At 43.5% G+C, this 19,892-nt stretch overlaps 1 protein-coding gene across 3 annotated transcripts in view; it reads right to left on the reverse strand.

Moving 5' to 3' along the window:
• Positions 1-847: 847 nt before the first annotated feature.
• Positions 848-19,892, reverse strand: part of mgab (MAX dimerization protein MGA b) — a 35,603-nt gene continuing 16,558 nt past the window's right edge. For all 3 annotated transcript variants that reach the window (XM_085382876.1, XM_085382877.1, XM_085382875.1), the window contains 7 exons: positions 16,622-17,241; positions 16,208-16,305; positions 16,074-16,119; positions 15,783-15,941; positions 5,210-5,321; positions 4,318-5,001; positions 848-4,218 (listed from right to left, as the gene is read on the reverse strand). In XM_085382876.1, the coding sequence (XP_085239002.1) occupies positions 3,350-4,218; positions 4,318-5,001; positions 5,210-5,321; positions 15,783-15,941; positions 16,074-16,119; positions 16,208-16,305; positions 16,622-17,241 (2,588 nt within the window). In that variant the 3' untranslated portion in view covers positions 848-3,349. The remainder of the gene's footprint in view (positions 4,219-4,317; positions 5,002-5,209; positions 5,322-15,782; positions 15,942-16,073; positions 16,120-16,207; positions 16,306-16,621; positions 17,242-19,892) is intronic.

A 19,892-nucleotide genomic window follows, 5' to 3' on the forward strand; every position in this document is an offset into this window, starting at 1 on the left:
CAATGACAGGAGGAGACGGAGTCGCCGCTCAGCTCTTCGCTTGTTCCCGTGTGCCAGTGTGACATCACTGGTTTAATCCGAACCTGAACTGGTCCCATTCAGTGATTACATCAGCTTTTGCGCCTGATTTAATGGGATTAGAGAGACCGGTGCAGGGGACGTTTTGGGGAGCCACCAAAGAATTTATTAGGCTGCTGATTAGCAGACAGAGGTTCACTTATCTGGAAGTTCACTCGTAGTGAATGGGACTGTTTGCTTAAGTTAAAGCAATTTAGGTTTTGATTGTGTCTTTTTTTGAACACATTGACTCACGTTGTCTTGCACGAAGGCGATAATTAGTGCGTGTTAAGGAACCCATCCATTTGAATGAGATTTTAATTATGAAATGTCTTCGTGGAAGATCTGCATTCAAACCACATCCTTTCAGAGCACACTGCACTTATTTTTGCCAACCTACTGGGTTTATTTATAGGTCTTCTCAGCAGACCTTTATAGTCAATTATTATTTTTGGTAACAAATAGCTAGTAATACTAACAGTGAGCTATATTCTGTTACAGCTTAAGTGAATCTGAAGACTTTTGGTATAAAATAGTGCTTCACAAACAAAAACAAACACAATTTTGTGATTACTACCAAACTACCACCACAAATGTGCTGTTCCAACTGATGATTGGATGATCGGCCATTTAAGTGTTCTAATTCACCTTAGTTTAAAATTATATCTTGAAGGTTGATATCAACAAACTCACCTGCCAATAAAACACAGCCAACTGCACCATACAGTATTGTAAAATACCATATTTATAATTAACTAGTTACCAGAAATGTGTACCTTAGTTGTGTACCTGGGCCCTTAAAAAAGAGGAACGCACCGGCCAGCTCGGCTGCACCAAGAGGCCACAAAGACTGCAGGAGATGACTGAAGTGCATGATGACAGAATTATTTCCATGGTTACAAAAGCCAATTTCACAACATCTCACAAAGTCAAGAATACTCTCAAGTTGGTGCACAACAGTCAGAGTAAAATCAACTGAATAAGTCACATGATGGGGTGGGGCAAGGTCTCACAATGGGCGCACCCAAAACAGTCTTAGGGTTTCCAAATCTGGGACTATCCACCAATTGCTCTTAGAAATGAAAAAGCTTCTTGGATGAGAAGTGAAATGTCTTCAAGAAACTTATATAAGTCCAGTTGCTTTTCCTTCCAAGCTCCTTAGATTACCATAACCTGGATGACTGAGATGTATACTGGTCACACTCCATAAAAAGAATACCCGATTAGTTTGCCAGAAAACATGAAAGATCCTGGACAGAACCAGGAATAATTCATTAAAGTGCGGAGGAGAGGGACAGCTCATGAGCAAAAACAAACCACACTAACACAGTGGAGGTGATGTTAAGGGCCTGTTTGGGTGCCTGTGGAACAGTTCAGTCAGTGTTCATTGATGATGTGACTGCTGATAGAAGCAGCAGGATGGATTGTGACATGTACAGGGCAACAATTTCTCCTCGGATTTAGACAAATGCTGCAAAACTGATCAGACAGACTTTCACAAGGCAAACAAATTAGATATTCTTCAATGGCCAAGTCAGTCACCTGATCTCAACCTAACAGAGCAGGTTTGCAGTTCTTACAAAAACTGAATGCAGAGACCCACAAATGAGCAATAAGTGAAGGTGGCTACGGTAAAGGGCTGACAGGGCATCTCGAGAGAGGAACCACAACAGTAATTGGTGATCTCCAGAGATTGTACCTCAGGTGGTTGTTGACAGTTTGAACGTTTATTCATAAAGATCTCAAAAAATACTTTTTAATCCTCTTGAATTTAAGCTTAAAGTCTGCACTTCAATCACATCTGATTTGATTTAAATCCAAGGTGTTGGTGTACAGACAGGATTAGTTCATAATATGTAAAGACAAGATGAAATACCCCCCCCCCCCCCCCAAAAAAAAGTTATTTGTGACAGATGTCTGAAAACAAGGAACACAAACGGTTTTATTTCCAAGAAGAGATGCCGTTACATCACCATTCACATGAAATCAGCCACATTTTGGCTTGAAGACATCAAACAAAGCAAAAATGGTGGTATTTTAAGTGAAGGATGGGACAATAAATGCATTGAATTCACTCAGACTGAGATAAGATAACCAGTGTTTCGATATCATCCAAAGACAAACTGTTATGCAATTAAAAAAAACCCCCACAATATTCACAGAATCTATTTACATTAGGTACACGTCTACCACAGCTACACGTCTTGCATCGCTTCCAAAACATCAGGTTTATGTGTACTGACTTATTCAAAGATGACTTTATAATGCTGATTTAATGTGTTACGTTACAGGTTAATGCAAACAGGAGACAACACGGGTGATTTCTACCAAAAAAAACATTTAAAGTGCAACTACTGATGAGCTTTACTGCATTAGTAACAGATTAGTAACACATTATCTAGCACCCATTGAAAAATTACACCTTTTAAGACGTGATAGAGTTAAAGCTGTGCATCATCCAGCTGGGAACAGACACTCAGCTTACATTGTAAGGCTTAAAATGCTGGATCGCAGAACATATCTGTATAGTTTTATTTTGCATAAGAGAGTTCAGTGAAGAATCGCTCAAAGTTAAACATAATTCAAATACATCTCGATACTCCACCTAAAAGTTGGTCATATTTAAAGATCATTCATTGCTGGAAAATATTGATATCAAAACTGATTCATTTCATGAATACATTCAGCAGGTCTCTTAATGCCGTTTTATCATTTATACAAAAAAAAAATAAATCAGCCTTTCTCTACATTATGAAAGAAGTCCACTGAGTTCAGAAAAGAGCAGCAGTTATTATCCGTGGCCCTGATCCTTTGGCTTTTTCAGACAGGCACATTTGGTGACACTTTCATTGACACACGTGACTCGAGCTGCCAATATCAGCAGAAAGCAGAGAAACTTCAAGTAAGACTGTGAAGATGATGTTAGAAAAAGATGCTGCATCCTTAGTTCATTTACACACAAATTAGTCTTTTACAACCAGCTTCCCAGAACAAAAACTCCTGCTTCAATCAACTGTGCCCATGTGAGAATAGCATAGAGGGCAGGTGGATGCACCCTTACCTGCTTGGTCCCAGGCAGCGCCTTCACTTAAACCTAACAATGAGAAGGTGTCTGAAGCAAACCGCCTCCTGCCGTGTTGTACATGTGAGAAGAGACGACTTTCACAAAGGCTCCGATGTGATTCGGAGTCCAGAGTTCACATGTGAAGACATCTTTAGTCATGAGTGAGATTTCAGTGTGAGACTCTCAGAGCGTAGATTCGTTTTTGTAGTGAAAGGACGTTTGTTACAACTATGCAAATTCTAGGTCAGGTTCCAGTTCTTTTTCTACGTCTATCCAGGACCGTTTCTTTGCGCTGGGGAAGTCTTTTCCTAAAGCACCGCGTGTTAAAGGCCTCGACGTCTTGGTGGTAGGGCTTTCAGTTGCCTTAGCGGAGGGATTGCATTTAAGTTTCTTAGAGCTGGATCTGAGGGGACTACTTGCAGGACGCTTAACTGGTGCCGACTTTCTTTTCGGAGGCCTTCCTCTGGGTCGTTTGACTGGCACAGGAATATCTGCTACTTTACCGACATTGCCTGCGAGGCCCTCAGCTTCCTTCTTGGTCTCTTCCAAAGTAATTTTTTTACTTTGTTTCTCTTCAAGCAGCACAGATATTTCACCTTTGCTGACACATTTATTGGTCTCTTCTATCACACTACACTTTTCCTTTTCACCCACAGCAGTACTTGCAGGGTTCCTTCGAGGCCTGCCCCTTCCTCGACGGGCTTCTGGAAGGCTTGGATCGGCCTCGGACTTGACAGAACACACACGATTAAACCTCAAGTGGGCAGCTGGAAGAGTTGTGCTCATGCCTGCACCTGTGCTGCCCTCACTGTTGTTTTCTGTAGCTTTAAGATCCACTGAAGGCACAAACATTGATTTGTTAAGGGTGGCAAGCTCAGCCTGGGGGGAAATTACACCCGAAACTTTCGAATCGGAATCTGAAGATGCCGTTTTGCTCTTGAGGTTATGCCCAGTTTCCGAATCCAAAGGCAGGTCTGATGCAGATATGGTAGCGTCTGATGGCTCAAATAGCTTCATCTTAGCTGAAGAGCTAGCATCACCTTCCTCTTCATTCTTCCTGGGTTTCATGACCATGAGTGTATAGAAGCCTTGGCCAACTGTAAGATAAAAACACAAACATATGCAATAATATTATAGTAACACATTTAAATGGAAGATAATTTAAATTTGGTGTATTAACTGATCAAAGTGCTTACTTGGTTTCAGACATGAGGGAAGTATGAGCCTGCCAGTCTTGGAGCGAATAAGAGGAAGAGCCAGAGGCTTTGGAGTGTGAACCTTGGTGCTGGTGCAGTTAGCTGTTGGGGATACAGGTGAGGCTCCTTCTTTGGCTGTGGGGGCCTGAGGTGAAGCTTTACCGGGCGGGTCTTGAGACTGCTGATCTGTTTGGGAACTGGAAATGTGGGAACCAGTAGCCTGGTCTGGCTCTCCAGAAACTTTCTGTTTGACTTCTAAGTTTGATGGAGACTTTTTCTCTTGGACTGAGGCCACATGGTCACCTTGCTCAATTTTCACCTGGGACCGGGGTGCAGCGTTCGCAACCTGAGCTGGAGAGGATACCAGCAGAGGCACAAGTTTAGATACAGGTGTCTTTGGACAGGATTCAGTTGGAGCTTTTCGCATGAGAGGCTGGAGCAGGGTTATCATCGTTTTTAAATTGTGTGGAGTTGTGGCTGTGTTAGCCTGAGAAGGAGCCCCGACGTCAGGCTGTACTGAAGATGAGGGCGTGGGGTTAGACTTGGGAGCACTGGCTTGTAGTAAAGCGGCTCTGGACTGTAGCAGGTGGGAAAAGAAAGGCGTCCACTTCACCGTCTTCTCTTTCCTTTTCTGTTTTTCGCACACCTCCTTTAGTTTGTGCCTGATCACATTTTGAGACTTTCCTAAAAATGTTATATTTGAAAAAACAGAAAGTTAGTGACAAGCAGATCTGCTGGCGATCAAGTCTCTATGTTGACACAAGAGCAGGATGTCGTACACAAGTGCTGGATAGCAAGCTTCGAGTTATTCTCCATGCAAACTCAGTGCATTCAAACAGTACAAAAACCAATACAGGGCAAGAAAAGGTGCATTAACACAGAGTGTACATACCAGACAACTGAGAGAGTGTCTCTACATAGCCCGACTGTATCTGCGTCAGCATCTTCTTTGCCTGTTCTAGATGTTTGGAGGTCCTAACCAGGCTCTGAATTTCTTTCTGGGCCTAAAAAACACAAAATGGCAAAAACGAGTGTTGACGGTGAGGCCAAAAACTCACACCTACAGATCTGCGAAAAAGTGTTTGCCCCCTTCCTGATTTCCTATGTTTTCATCAAACAAACTTAAATAGTTGACAAAGACAACACAAGTAAACACAAAATGCAGTTTCTAAATGAAGGTGTTTATTATTAAGGGGGAAAAAAATCAAAACCTACATGACCTGGTGTGAAAAAGTGATTGCCCTCTAGACCTAATAACTGGTTGGCCCAGCCTTAGCACAACAACTACAATCAAGCGTTTGCAGTAATTGGCAATGAGTCTTTTACAGCGCTGTGGAGAAATTTTGGCCCACTCATCTTTGCAGAATTGTTGCAATTCAAGCACATCGGAGGGGTTTTGAGCATGAGTTGCCTTTTTAGGGTCATGCCACAGGATCTCAGTCGGATTCAGGTCAGGACTTTGGCCCGGCCACTCCACAGTCTTCATTTTGTTTTTCTTAAGCCAATCAGAGGTGGTATTGCTGCTGTGTTTTGGGTCACTGTCCTACTGCAGAACCCGTGTGTGCTTCAGCTTGAGGTCACGAACAGCTGCTCGGACATTCTCTTTCAGGATGTTTTGGTAGATGGCATTTTGCTGAGGCAGCTAAACACCCCCAGACCATTACACAACCACCACCATATTTTACTGTTTGTATGTTCCTTTTCTTAAAACACCTTCATGTTAGTTTGACACCAGATATAATTGGATACACACCTTCCAAAAAGTTCACCTGTTGTCTCATCAGTCCAGAGTTTGTTTTTTCCAAAAGAGGCAAAACTAAGATGATCCTTTATGTTCTTTTTGCTCAGCAAGAGCTTGGATGAGGCGTCCCTGGGCTCTTGTGTAATCTTGGTTGATTGGTAATTCCAGGGTAGGTTTACCATTTGTGTGCTTCGCTGGAGTCCCACAGCTTTAGAAATGTCTTTCTAACCTTTTCCAGACTGCGAGATCTCAATTACCATGTTTCTCATTTGTTCCTGAATTTCCTCGGATCATGGCATGATGTCTGGCTTTTGAGGATCTTTTGGTCTTCTCCGCTTTGTCACACAGGCTCTATTTAAGTGATTTCTTGATTAACTCATTCACTGCCATTGACGTCTATAGCCGTCAATGGCAGTGAATGAGTCAATGGGTTTAACTCATTCACTGCCAATGGCTGGCAGTGAATGAGTTAAGAACAGTTATCAGGCCTGGGTGTGGCGAGAGAAATTGAACGCAGCCTTCCAAAGATGTGATTACCACAGTTATTTCTTGGGCCATGTAAGTTTACATTTTTCCCCCCTTAATAATAAACACCTTTATTTAGAAATGGCATCCTGTGTTTATTTGTGTTATCTTTGTCTAATATTTAAATTTATTTTGTGATCTAAAACATTTAAGTTTGAAAAACATACAAAAACATAGAAAATCCGGAAGGGGGCAACCAAACAAATGTTTAAACAAGTCTGAGTAAAGATTAAAAAAAGAGAACTTTCTTTTGCTGAATATGGGCCCATAAAACCAACCAACCAACCAAACAAACAAACAAACAAACAAAAAAAACCCTAAACTAAAAAGACTTCACTGTAAAACTGATTTTTTAAAACGTTTAAAAAAATGTAAAAACTAAACCACAAGTGTGTCATATTTAAGGAGAATTTGACCCAGTAAAATTAATTAACTATCACCATATAATTTTTCCTCTGCAAGCTTCCTTTACTCTTATTTTTATTTGTGCTCTGTGACCACATGTGCGGCCCATGTATTCCTTTCAGTGTAGTGGCTTCTGAATCTAAATGTGACAGTTGTGGGATTCGTTTTCTCATGTTGGTGGCATAAGATGAAGGGGACAACCTGAGATCTGATCTTATGGTGTTTTCACACCTATGGTGTTTAGTCTGTTTGTGGTTGTGGTTAGTCCTTGTTGTGGTTGGACTGTGCAGGTGTGAACACAGTAATCACGGTACTTTTGAAAATTAAACCCAGAGGAGTCAGTTTATGGTGTGAACGTGATCCAACCGCGTTCTGAACCGACTACCCAGGTGTATGGTACGGGGGGGGGGGGAACGGTGCTACATATATATGCAAAGGTCTGTACGTGCTAGCAACAATTTACAAGTTTACAAACTCAAAGAAAGAGGATAAAGAGAGCGCAAGGAAAATAATGGTGGCAAGGCCCCAGCCTGATCCTGTGCCTGACTGGCCAAATCAGGATCCAGGTCTCTACCCTGACGATCGTTGGCCCGCCAATGCACCAAGGCAGCGTCAACCAGTGGGGAATTGGGGGACCGGTGGACCGCAGAGAGGGCGTGGTGGATCCGTGAGGGGAGGACAAAGGGCTCGGAATCCAGGGAATCCTAATAATGTGTCTTGGACTGGCTGTTACAGCTGTGGAGCAGAAGGACACTGGTCCCGAGAATGCCCTGAATCGCTGCGAAATTATCAGAGGCGAGGCTATCAACCCCAGGCACGAGGAGGCCCAAGACAAAGAGCTGCTTACAGGGGAGCACATCAAGCTCCAAACCCGAATGCAGCACCAGTCGCCCAGTACCCAGTAGCTGACTGGGGCTGGGAGGGGGAGCAATACTGACGGAGCCCGGAGAAACCGAACAGCGTGGGGACGGCAGAACCCATGCTGTCAATGACCGTGGAAGGCACTGAATTGCCCTTCCTGGTGGATACTGGAGCAACATACTCAACACTGAAAGACACACCAGACAGTGCGACACTCTCCTGTCACACAGTTAATGTGGTAGGCTTTTCCGGGATTCCAATGACACTGCCATTGACGGATCCAGCATTGACAAAGCTGGGAAAACAGACTTTGAAACACCAATATGTGGTGTCCTCACAGGTGCCTGCAAATCTCATGGGCAGGGACCTGCTTGTGAAACTGGGAGCCACAATCATGTGCTCACCAGATGGACTGATTGTTACTCTGCCTGGAGGAAAAGAATTCCCGTGCCTGGGATCACCTTCAAAGACTCAATATCTAGTCCAGAACTCTGAACAACCCACTGCCGAAATCTACTGGGGGAGGCTGGTGGAAGAAGGCATTTTGAGACATTATCAGCTATGGAAATCCTGGATAATGAGCCTGGCCGTCTATTCCCCCCCGCGAGATCCTTTCCACGTTACACTCTTTTATGATAGGGAAGATAACGATATCTATCGGGAACAGTTCCAGTCTGATCTTGAGGGACAGACGTGGAATGTGCGAACACATAACACCAGAAGGTGTGGCCGCGGCTGTGAAATTTACTGATGAACAACTGCCTTGGTACAATGTGGGAGAGGATTCAGCCCCTCACATTACATTGGCGGTCCACGAGGGTCATGGGCCAAGAGATCTGGGACCGATGGTCAAGCGGGCGCTGGACAACGCCAGCTGGCAAAGCACCCAAATTCCAAATGTCTGGTATGCACCAAAATGTAAAATATATCGCATAACTTGTTTGTCCAACGATGCAGTGATCTTAGAACATAAAGAAATCTCCAGAATACATGGCAGGGAAAGAATGGATCATCCTGATGCAGTAGCTGAGCTCTCAAAATTGCCTGATACTTTGTGGTCCGCAGGGCCCACAGATGTAGGTTTAGCTAACTGTTCGCCTGTCCTGTTCCAGCTGAAGTCTGACACACCAATTAACAGACCACAATATAAGCACAAAACTGAAGCAGAAGAAGGTATAGCTGAAACCATTGAAGGACTGTGGAAGGCAGGAGTGCTTGAGCCCTCATGGTCATTTTGGAACACACCTATTTTGCCAGTGGAAAAACATGGGACAGGGAAGTACCGTATGGCACATGATTTGAGAGCAATAAATGCCATACTGAGGACTGACACTGTGCCTGTACCAAATCCCTACACAGCTCTGACCGAAATTACTGGGGACCAAAAGTGGTTCACATGTATTGACCTAGCGAATGCATTCTTTTGTCTCCCACTGCACGAGTCACTCAGAGACATTTTCTCATTCACATACAGAGGCCGGAAATTTAGGTACACACGCCTACCACAAGGCTTTGCACTCTCACCAGGAATTTTCAATCAGGTGTTGAAAGAGGCATTGTCCCCATGTCAACTGCCAGAGGGCTGTACATTAATACAGTATGTTGATGATCTTCTTATTGCAGCCCCGTCAGCAGCGGCCTGTACGGCAGCATCGCTCGTGGTGTTGAACAGATTGGCGGAGTGTGGCTTCAAAGTGAGTAAAGAAAAACTGCAGTTGGTCCGGCCAGAGGTAACATTCCTGGGCCGGGTGATCGCACACAGATCAGTGGGGTTAATGAACACACACAGAGACCAAATTCTGACACATCCAAAACCAAGAACTGTGAAGGAGTTGCTTTCCTTTCTTGGCTTGACAGGTTACAGCAGGCAGTTCATTCCGAACTATGCGGGTAAAACTGCCCCTTTAAGGGACCTGATCAAGAAAGTTGGTGTTCGAAATCTGAAGGCTGAATTGCCTTGGACGCCGGGAACAGAGACAGCGTTCATTTCGCTAAAACAGGATTTGTCAAGAGCCACAGATCTGGCCACACCTAACTATGATGAGGCATTTTATCTTGATGTTTCAGAAACAAAGGGAGTTGTGAATGGTGTGTTGTTTCAGAAAAAAGGGGGAGGTAGGGATGTACTTATGTATGTCAGCATAAGATTAAATTCAACAGAAGCAAGGCATCCCACATGCACACAACACGCAGCAGGAGTAGCAAAGATAATTCAGAAAACAGCACACATAGTGAGGGAACACCCACTGAAAGTGCTTACCACACACAGTGTAGTGGCCTATGTGAACTCACAGGTATTCACAATGACTCCACTGACGCAACAAAGGTTGAGCAAAATTTTAGAGGCGCCAAATTTGATATTCACACATGAAGGAATAAATATGGCAGACCTAATGGGGTCAGGAGAACCACATGACTGTATTAAGAAAGCCCAAGTTGAAGGAAAAATCAGGGAAGACCTGAAGGCAGAGCCTATATATGGAGCTGAGGATTGGTTCACAGATGGATGCTGCCACAGAGATGAAGAAGGATTAAAAGCCGGCTATGCAGTAGTCTGTAGAGTAGGAACTGAGTTTCAGGTGAAAGAAGCAGGAAAAATTGAGGGACAACAGTCGGCCCAGAGAGCTGAAGTGATAGCCCTAACTCGAGCCCTGAGGTTGGCTAAAAACATGAGAGTGAACATCTACACTGACTCAGCATATGCGTTTGGAGCAGCACATGTGGAACTGGCTCAGTGGAAGAGAGCCGGGTTCAGAACGGCCACTAATGCACCCATCTGTCACAAAAAGGAAATGGAGGAACTGGAAAAGGCCCTGGAGGACCCAGACGAGGTAAGTATTATAAAATGCAAAGGCCACTCACTTGCAGACAGTATGGTGGCAAAAGGAAATCAGAAAGCTGATGAAGCCGCAAAGGAAGCAGCGGGCTACAAAGGACAGAGACAAATGGTGCAGGTAACCCCAGAAGAGGAGGTTAGCACTAACAGCATGGAAGAAGTTAGACAGGCTCAGGAGGAGACATCCCCAGAGGAAAAGGGGGTGTGGGAAAACAAAGGAGCCTGGCAAGATGGCGGTTTGTGGAGGGGGCCAGATGGGCGTCCCGCTTTAACGGCCAAAATGGCGGAACAAAAGGTGAATGAGGCTCACGGGCTCGGTCACGTGGGAGTGAAACAGATGGAGAGAAATTTGTGCCGATGGTGGCATCCTGATTTGAGAAGGATGATACTGGAAAAGGCCAGAACGTGCCTAATTTGTGGGGCACACAACCCAAAGCCAGCAGTAAAACCTGAAGCTGGTAAGTTTCTCATGCCAGAAAGGCCAGGAGAAGAGGTCGTGATTGATTATACCGACATGATTGATACAGGCCCAGGTGGGGTGAGGTATTTGTTGGTGTGTGTGGATGTTCTGACTGGATGGCCCGAAGCATGGGCGACCAAACGTGAAGACGCGAAAAGCGTGATTAAGTGCTTAATCAATCATTACATTCCAAGGCATGGGTTTCCCAAGAGAATTAGATCAGACAATGGTACTCACTTCAAGAACAAAGATTTGCAAGAGGTAGAGAGGATGTTGGGAGTGCAACATAAGTTCGGGACGGTCTATCATCCTCAATCTCAAGGAAAGGTAGAGAGGATGAACCTAAATTTGAAAAACAAGTTGGCTAAAATCTGTGCGCAGACAGGGCTAAATTGGGTCGCAGCCCTGCCCATTGCTTTGATGACCATAAGATGTTCTGTTAACCAATCCACAGGTTTCACCCCTTATGAGCTGCTGACTGGGAGACAGTTTCCAGCACCCTGGACAGTGGTCCCGGTGGAGCAGCCCAGGACAAGCAACAGGTCTCATGCAGAATATTTTAATGAGTTGAAAGCTCTTGTGTCCAGCTTTACAAAACAGGTCACTTGTGAGAGACCCACGGGGAACGGAGAGGTCCCGGACGCAAAGGCAGTGTGGCTAAAGGTCATTAAGCGAAAGTGGAAGGAGCCCCGCTGGACTGGTCCGTATGAGGTGACCGCCCGGACGGCTACAGCAGTCCAGCTGAAAGGGAAAGGCGACACCTGGTACCACTGGTCGCAGTGTGCACCCGCACACGAGAGCTTGGTGGAGGAAAATTCGTCTTCAAAGAACGCAGGTGTCAAGGAACAGAGGCAGAATAAACCTCTTCACCTGTGCAACGGGCCGACCAGTAGTCCACCTGGAAGGCCGAAGAAAGAAGAGCAGCCTAGGAGGAGATCGCCGCGCCTACAGAAAGGAGTGGTAACAAATTGAGAGTTTGAAAAGGGGTGGTTCAAATAAAAAGAGTAAAAAGGGAAAGAGGAAAACAGAAACAAAGTTTTAAAATTTATGCTAAGTACAAATATACATAACACAATGCCATCCCGCGAACCGGAGATTCGTGAGGAGAGAGGACTGATTAAAATGTTGCTTGTGATTGTTAGTTTGATGACTGTGATGATATTGATAATGGCCCTATGTTTGCTTGTTTATATTTTGCAGGGAGGCCCCCGCGAACTGTCTGAACACAGGGGCCAGTTGAATCCAGCACCAAAAGAGAAACCGTTTATTGAAACAGGGCTAAAAAGGAGATCAAAACGCGAGGTTTCGGGTAGAAGGGATGAGTGCCTCAGTACATATGGTGGTTTAGAGTTGAACTATGTTAATGGGTCCACAACTTCATTCACCTTTGACTTATGCGATGTTTTAAAGTGTGAAGGAGCAGATAGTAGTTGGAGAGGATATAATGTGTGGGTTTGTTGGGATTATGCAGTAAGTACACATTGTGAAAGAGGGAGTAGGCCTTTTGCAAACTGGTGTCGGAACTGGAATCAGGTAAAGGGTTACACTGGGGAAAATGGGGAAACGTCAGGACAAGGGTCAGAGAACGTGTTAAAACTCCAAAGAGATTATAGTCCATCTAAGAATCCTTTGACTATGTCACTGGGCAACTGGCGGCGTAAAAACTCTTTGTATTTAGTCTTGGGTGTGGAGACTGTGGGAACTGACCCAAAGGGGTTAATTAAAATTAACTTTCTTGAAAAGGCCAATCCCGTAAATCCCGTAGAGCCAGTTAGAGAAGAAAAGGAAATACACATGATTAACAACCCAATAAACGCTGTTGTAAATTCTATAGGAAAAAGGGGAAATGGGTCGTCATATGTGGTACCAGAGGAACAGGAACTAAAGGATAGACGAGTCCTGGCGGTGGACTACACTAGACTGAAGCCTCAGGATTTAATTGAGCGCGCCACTGGGTTCAGTGACAGTAATCTCTGGCTGGACTGGATGGCTCTAAATGCTAGGGAACAAGAGGTATCCAATTGTGTTGCTTGTGCCTCTGCTAGACCACGGTTGTTCACAGAGCCCGCTCCACTCCATCCGGAGGACAAGTGGGGTTATGATTGCATGTTGCGAATGACTAGAGGAGCGGTGAGTACTGGAGACTGTACTGTGTTATCCAGTTTGTTTCCTCCAGTTGATAAGCGGACAAAGGTAGGACCATTTTTGCCGAAAAAAGGTAATTATACGTGTTTTAAGTTCTCCACAGATAAAGTAATATATAACGTGGGGGAAATCGACCCAAGTTGGTGCGCTGTTACCCAGACGGGAAGAACCACAAACAATGTAAGTGATCCCAACACTTTAATTGGGACTTGGGCTAGAAGTGGACTTTATTATTATTGTGGGCACAAGACTCTTTTGGCTCGTGTTCCTCTGGGAAGTGTGGGGACGTGCGCGATGGTGAGACTAGGAGCACCTCTTATGCTAATTGGAAATCAGGTAAAAAACATTCCACAGCACAACACACGCACATTGGCAGCTAGGCGGAAGAGACATATCCTGTCCAAAAGCGGGATTGAGGGAACACACGCTTATGACCCTAGGCTGAACTCGCCAACCTGGATTGACTCAATAGGGGTCCCCAGAGGAGTTCCGAATGAATATAAACTCGTAGACCAAATAGCTGCGGGTTTTGAGAATCTTCCAATAATTTCTGCTCTTTTTCCAGTGACCCCGAACAAAAATGTAGACAGAATCAATTATGTTCACTATAATTTGCTGAGGCTCTCTAACCTTACCAGAGACGGGATGGAAGGGTTAGCGGAGCAGATGGGTCCGACCTCATTAATGGGAGTCCAAAATAGAATGGCCCTTGATATGTTATTGGCGGAAAAAGGAGGGGTTTGTGCGATGTTCGGTGATCAGTGTTGTACTTTTATCCCGAATAACACTGCTCCAGATGGCTCGGTGACGCGTGCCTTGGAGGGGCTAAAGAGTCTCTCTAGAACCATGCATGACCACTCGGGAATTGACAACCCGCTGGAGAGCTGGATGACCTCAGTGTTCGGAAAGTGGAAGGGGCTTGCTCTGTCAATTATGTTGTCTCTATCTGTATTGGTGGGTATTTTGGTGACCTGTGGTTGTTGTCTCATTCCTTGTGCCCGAAGGTTGGTAGAGAAGGTGATTGTAAAGGCAGTGGACCCTGGGGTGGTGGCCCCTATGTCCATGATGCCGATGATGGATCTGGAAGTAGTCGAGTGGACTGAGGAGTGAACAACAACCTATGTATCGACCTCTGGTGTGCCAGAGGTCGAAAGGGGGATTGTGGGGATGAACAAAAAGTATTTGACCAGCATAATATAATCTGCAGTATGATCATTGCTTTAACAATGTAACAGATAGCTTTAAGATGGCCTTAAGATGTTTATGATGATGTTAATTTTGTATTCCAGGTGCAGTTATAACTATTTTATACATATTGCATATCTGTGCTTATTTGAGTTGATGTTCAGGTTCTTTAAAGGTCTTAAGCTTCACTGACGTGACTGTTCAGGTGATACATGCTGAGGGAAAACTAGAACATAGAAGGAATTGCAGTACATGCTTACACAACAGTTCATTTTAATATCTTTTATATGTTCATATTCTTGTATTAAGGTTTTAGTAGAGGTTCTTGGTTAAAACATTTATTTAGTAGAAGACATACACATAGTCTCAGTGAGCCTCTGGTCTAGTGAAAGGTCAGAAGTGCAACAGGTGAATTGAGAAAGAGCATTTGAGGACGAGACACAGAGTTAGTAGGTGAAGAGGTGACACAAAGAGCATGTGAGGTCAACACATACACACACATTAGTTAGATTTATTTAGAGGAGAGATTAGTTATGTCTCGACAAGAAAGAGGAACAATTCACTTTAAGATAAGAACGGAAAGTACCAGCCATGAAAATAGAAGATGATTTTCTGGGTGAAAAGTCATTTGTGGTGTTGATCTGATCTATGTATAAAATGTACCTGTGACGCATGAAGGGGCGTCAGTAAACAAACCCTGATGTTATAAAATAATTGTTTGTGCTTTAGTAAGTCGAAGATCAATTGCTGTTTCCAGTGATCTTCCCACGTGTGAATTAAAATCTTCGTTTGACTTCACCCGGCCGGACCAGTGTGGTTATTTTTCGATCACCTCTTGTACCCTTTCTCAATTTTTGAACCTTAACACCTCCTTGTTGTGGTTGGACTGTGCAGGTGTGAACACAGTAATCACGGTACTTTTGAAAATTAAACCCAGAGGAGTCAGTTTATGGTGTGAACGTGATCCAACCGCGTTCTGAACCGACTACCCAGGTGTATGGTACGGGGGGGGGGGGGACGGTGCTACATATATATGCAAAGGTCTGTACGTGCTAGCAACAATTTACAAGTTTACAAACTCAAACTGATTCGGACCAGAGGAAACTCCCACATGTTTTTCCATTGACAGGAACTCAAATCTACGTTCATCTTTCTGGACAACTTAATGAGAACATGACCTTGTTATTGTGATAAAAAGTATTAAAAAGTAGTAGAAAGTGCACACAACCTTCAGTGGAATTACATTTTCCCATTAGTTGTCTTGCAGTTTCCACTTTAGAAGGAAAAATGCAGCATGCAGAACTAACCAATGACAGGAGGCGGAGCCTGGGAGCTCTTGGGTCACTCCGTAGGACAGCCTGGAGTTTATCGAAGAGGTTTCGCTGTTCCGATCTTCTCAGCCGTTCTAGCACTGTGTGGTTCTCGCGCCTCTTTTTGGTTTTTGTCTCACCACAATCAATGAGATCCTGGAGGAGATGCAGTGAAAACTCAAAACACACTATACATACTGCCTTATAATACAAAGAACTGTGTTCCTACTATAGCTATATAAAGTGAGGGCAATTAAATATGGCGGTCTAAGCTGGCGCTTGTCTTACCTGGGAGTCGAGTTCCAAAAATGATCCCAAATCTTCTCTGGAATCTCTAAATGATGATAAACAAATTTCAGCTGTGACGGTAAATAACAATTTTATGCTTTAATTTCAACATCCAGATGTTCATTTTTTATTACCGTGATTGCAGTACTCCCTTGGAAAGAGCTTTCTTCAGTTTAGCGATGGCCATCTGTTGTTTCACTTCTTCTACAGTCTCAACATCCACCGTCTCATCCTGAAGACAACATCATTCATGATGAGCTTTTTCAAACAACGTCAGGATTAGGCCGACTACTTTTTCATATTTTCTAAAGCAATTTAGTGTTTTTATAATTAGAGTTAAAGATGAACCAATTTGAATTTTTGCACCCAGTTTAAATTTTACATGTATTTAAAGTTGGACTGATTTGTTTCTATGAGCTGACAGCTGATTTTTTTATCTTTACATTTATAATAAACCATTGTCCACTTACAGTTTAGAGGGCCTTCCATTAAAATAAATCACTAAGCACTCAAAGAAAATAAAAAACAAGTGTAATTCTCAAACTTACATCTTCGTCTCCCTCTCCTTCACTGTCTGATGAGTAGGAACTTGTGTCTGAAGCGATGTCTAGGTTTGATTCTGCCTGCTTGCCGTTGGCCTCATCGCCCTCGTCTGACGCGATCTTCCCATCACAAACCAGCTCAGGGGAGGAGCCGGGCTCTGCTAATTTGCTGCTTAAAGAGCTCTTGACTGCGTTCACTGTGTCCGCAGCAGGACACCCAGCTGCACCGTCTTTTTTTAACAGGACATCATTGTTCGCCATGTTTGATGCTTTTAGATGTCCTGACTGTTGTGCTGCATCATCAGCTCCGGGCGCTGGGAGCTGAATGAGGGTAAAGCCCCCGGGCAGGGAGACACCAGGTAGCTTCTGTCCTCCGGTGCCCTGGTTGGACGGAGGGCAGATCCTGAAAGAATAGGTTCCACTCTGTCCTAAAAAGCTGGGGCTTTTCAGTGATTGTGAGACGGTGAGCGAGACAGGCGAGGAGGAGGAGCTGCTCTGGAAGGAAGAGTCTGAGTTGTGTTGGCCTGAGGAAAGTGATTGGACAGAGCTGATGTTGGATGATTTCTGTGACTGTTGCCCCAATGAGATGCGTCCCTTGCTCTGGAGGCATGGAGGGAATAAGAAAACTGAAAAAAAGAAAAAACTAGTTCAGCATGATGAGATGATAATATTTGCATTATTTTAACAAAACTGTGTTTTTAGCGATACATGTTTACTTCTATTCTATTTGATTAAGCTGATGTCACTTCTTGAGGTTCATCTACCCTCTATCAATTCTAATGCTTTAACAAATCATCTGGTCCTTACCACAACTTAATGTTATATAAATACAACCCCAGCTGACATCTTACACTGTCCTATTATTTATTCAACAAAAATTAAGCTAAGAAGGAAAAGCAAACTAAAAAAGCCTAAGTACTCTTTTACTGCTTCGATCAAAACTAAGAGAAGAAGCCATTTGCTGATAACCAAAGGCACTTTATTAACAGATCATCAGTAAGGTTGAGCACCTCTATAAAAGCAGAAGGTTTGGTAGTTTGCAGGTCTAGCGCATTCACAATTCCAAGGAGGAGAGACATCAGCAATCACCTTAGAGAACCAACTGTTCCCCATCAGTCTCTGATGGCTTAAAAGACCATGATTCTACAGTAAGAATGATTATTTACAAGTAGAAAACATCAAAGACAGCTGTCAATCTTTCCAGGAGTAGATATCTCAGAAAATTCACCCTAAGGTCAGACTGTGCAATGATCGGAGAAACTGCAAGTAGTTCATGACAGTACAACAAATACTGTCATGGCTTGTTTGGGAGGGTTGTGGTGAAAAAGGATTTTCTCTCTAAAAAGAACATGGCAGCACAGCTCAAGTTTGTGAAGTTGCATCTGAACAAACCACAAGGAACAATGGGAATGGAAAGATCAAAGTGGAGATGCTGATTGTCATAAACCACAGCACCATGTTTAGCCTAAACCAAATACCAACTGACAAGCATGGTGGTGTAGGGGTGGTAATTTGGTATTGTTTTGCAGGAATTGGAATTGAGAATCGGTTCTTGTAGAGAACTGGAAAATAGTGGATATGGACATTATTTTATTTTCATTGCACAAAAGGCTGAGAGTGCGATTGTAAAGTGGAGACTGCTCTAGGACAGAAACAAGCCACTGCTGAACTTCAACAGGTAACAAACTGATGACCTCAGTTTCTACCGGCTCATGTTTCTACAGTAGAATCACCATGACAACCGCTTTAAAATCTGTACTGGTTTTCATCTTTGACTTGTGCTGTCGGCTTTGTGTACGTACCTAAATACTAAGAGAAAGATCACACTTGTCCTCATCGGGATAGGTATTTGTGTTGGTGTGTGGGGTTGTAGCCTGTATGTTTATATTTTTAAATGGCAGTTATGAGACAGTGTGTTTCAGATCATTTTAGAGAGTAACATGAAAGCAACGTAACGAGTAGTATAACGACTGTTTTTATCGTGGGTGTAATTAACTACCGTACTGCATTAGTTTTAAGAAAAGTGTTCTGCATATATGCAATAATTACTTTAAAAAAAAAAAAAAAGAATGACCCCAACACTGATCACAACAAAAATCTCCAAAATTCACAAAGATTTGAACACTCAGCATGTAATTAATTTGCATAAATGTAATGTCTTTGATACGCTGCTTAGAGGTGGTGGTGACTCAAAGTGGAGCCAATGAGAATCAATAAGGAATCGGAATCGCTAAATTCTTATCAATTCCCATCTCTACACAGGACCTGAGTGCTTTGGAGTCACTAAGTCAACCCTGAACTTCTCTGTATACCAAAGTATTCCAGAGTCAAACGTGAGGCCATCTGTCTAACAGCTAAAACTCGGCCAAAACTGAGTCATGCAACAGGACAATGATCCCCAGCACTGTCATTTACAGCAGAATGACTGAAAACAAAAAAATCAGGGTGTTGCACTAACCCAGTCAAAGTCTGGACCTCAACATGATTGGATCGCTGTGATGGGAACTTAAGAGAGCTGTGCATAAATGAATGCTCAATGAACTGAAGCAACACTGTAAAAACGAGTGGGGCAAAATTCCTCCACAGCAACGTGGGATACTGGTAAAGACACACAGAGATCAATTACTTCAAGTTACTGTATGATTGGGTGTACTTAGCTTTTCACACATATTTCTGCTATTCATGTGAGGCGGTATTTCAGAATTTTATAGCCTGGTAAGAATCAAATGTTTTATTATGCACTAAATCTCGGACATAAAAGTGGTGGACTTTTTTCACATGACTATACTAAAAACAGTTTTAGCTTCTGCTCAGCTAGAACACGTGAAAAACCACATTTACTAAGAGCCTTTCCAAACACACTGTCCTGTTTTTCAGCATCACGTCCTTTAAGACGATGATAAAGACAGCGAATATCTTAAGCACGCAGTTACAAATTGCTTCACAGTTTGAATAAAAACAAACCTCGTGCATAGTATCTCTATTGGTTTATATGCACACACACTTACATGCAAGTATTCGGTGTGAATTACAGGAATGGGTGATGAACCAAGGAAAAGCTAAAATGAGTTTTCAGCAGTCAAAAGGCAAACCGCTGATTTAACCGACGTGATGGGCTGAGGAAGTGAGTTTCAAAATTTAGCCGCTACAACCTCAAAAGCACAGTCAGCTCTAGCACTGCTGCAGAAAAAGGACCTGAACCATTTAAGGCTTTGTATGTGATTTTTAAATGAATTCTGATTTTCACTAGAAAGCCAGAGAAAGGGAAGAACAGGCA

This window comes from Rhamphochromis longiceps, linkage group LG15, assembly GCF_057381845.1.
Source record: "Rhamphochromis longiceps isolate RC_006_pf linkage group LG15, R_longiceps_female_GT1.1, whole genome shotgun sequence".
NCBI lineage: Eukaryota > Metazoa > Chordata > Actinopteri > Cichliformes > Cichlidae > Rhamphochromis > Rhamphochromis longiceps.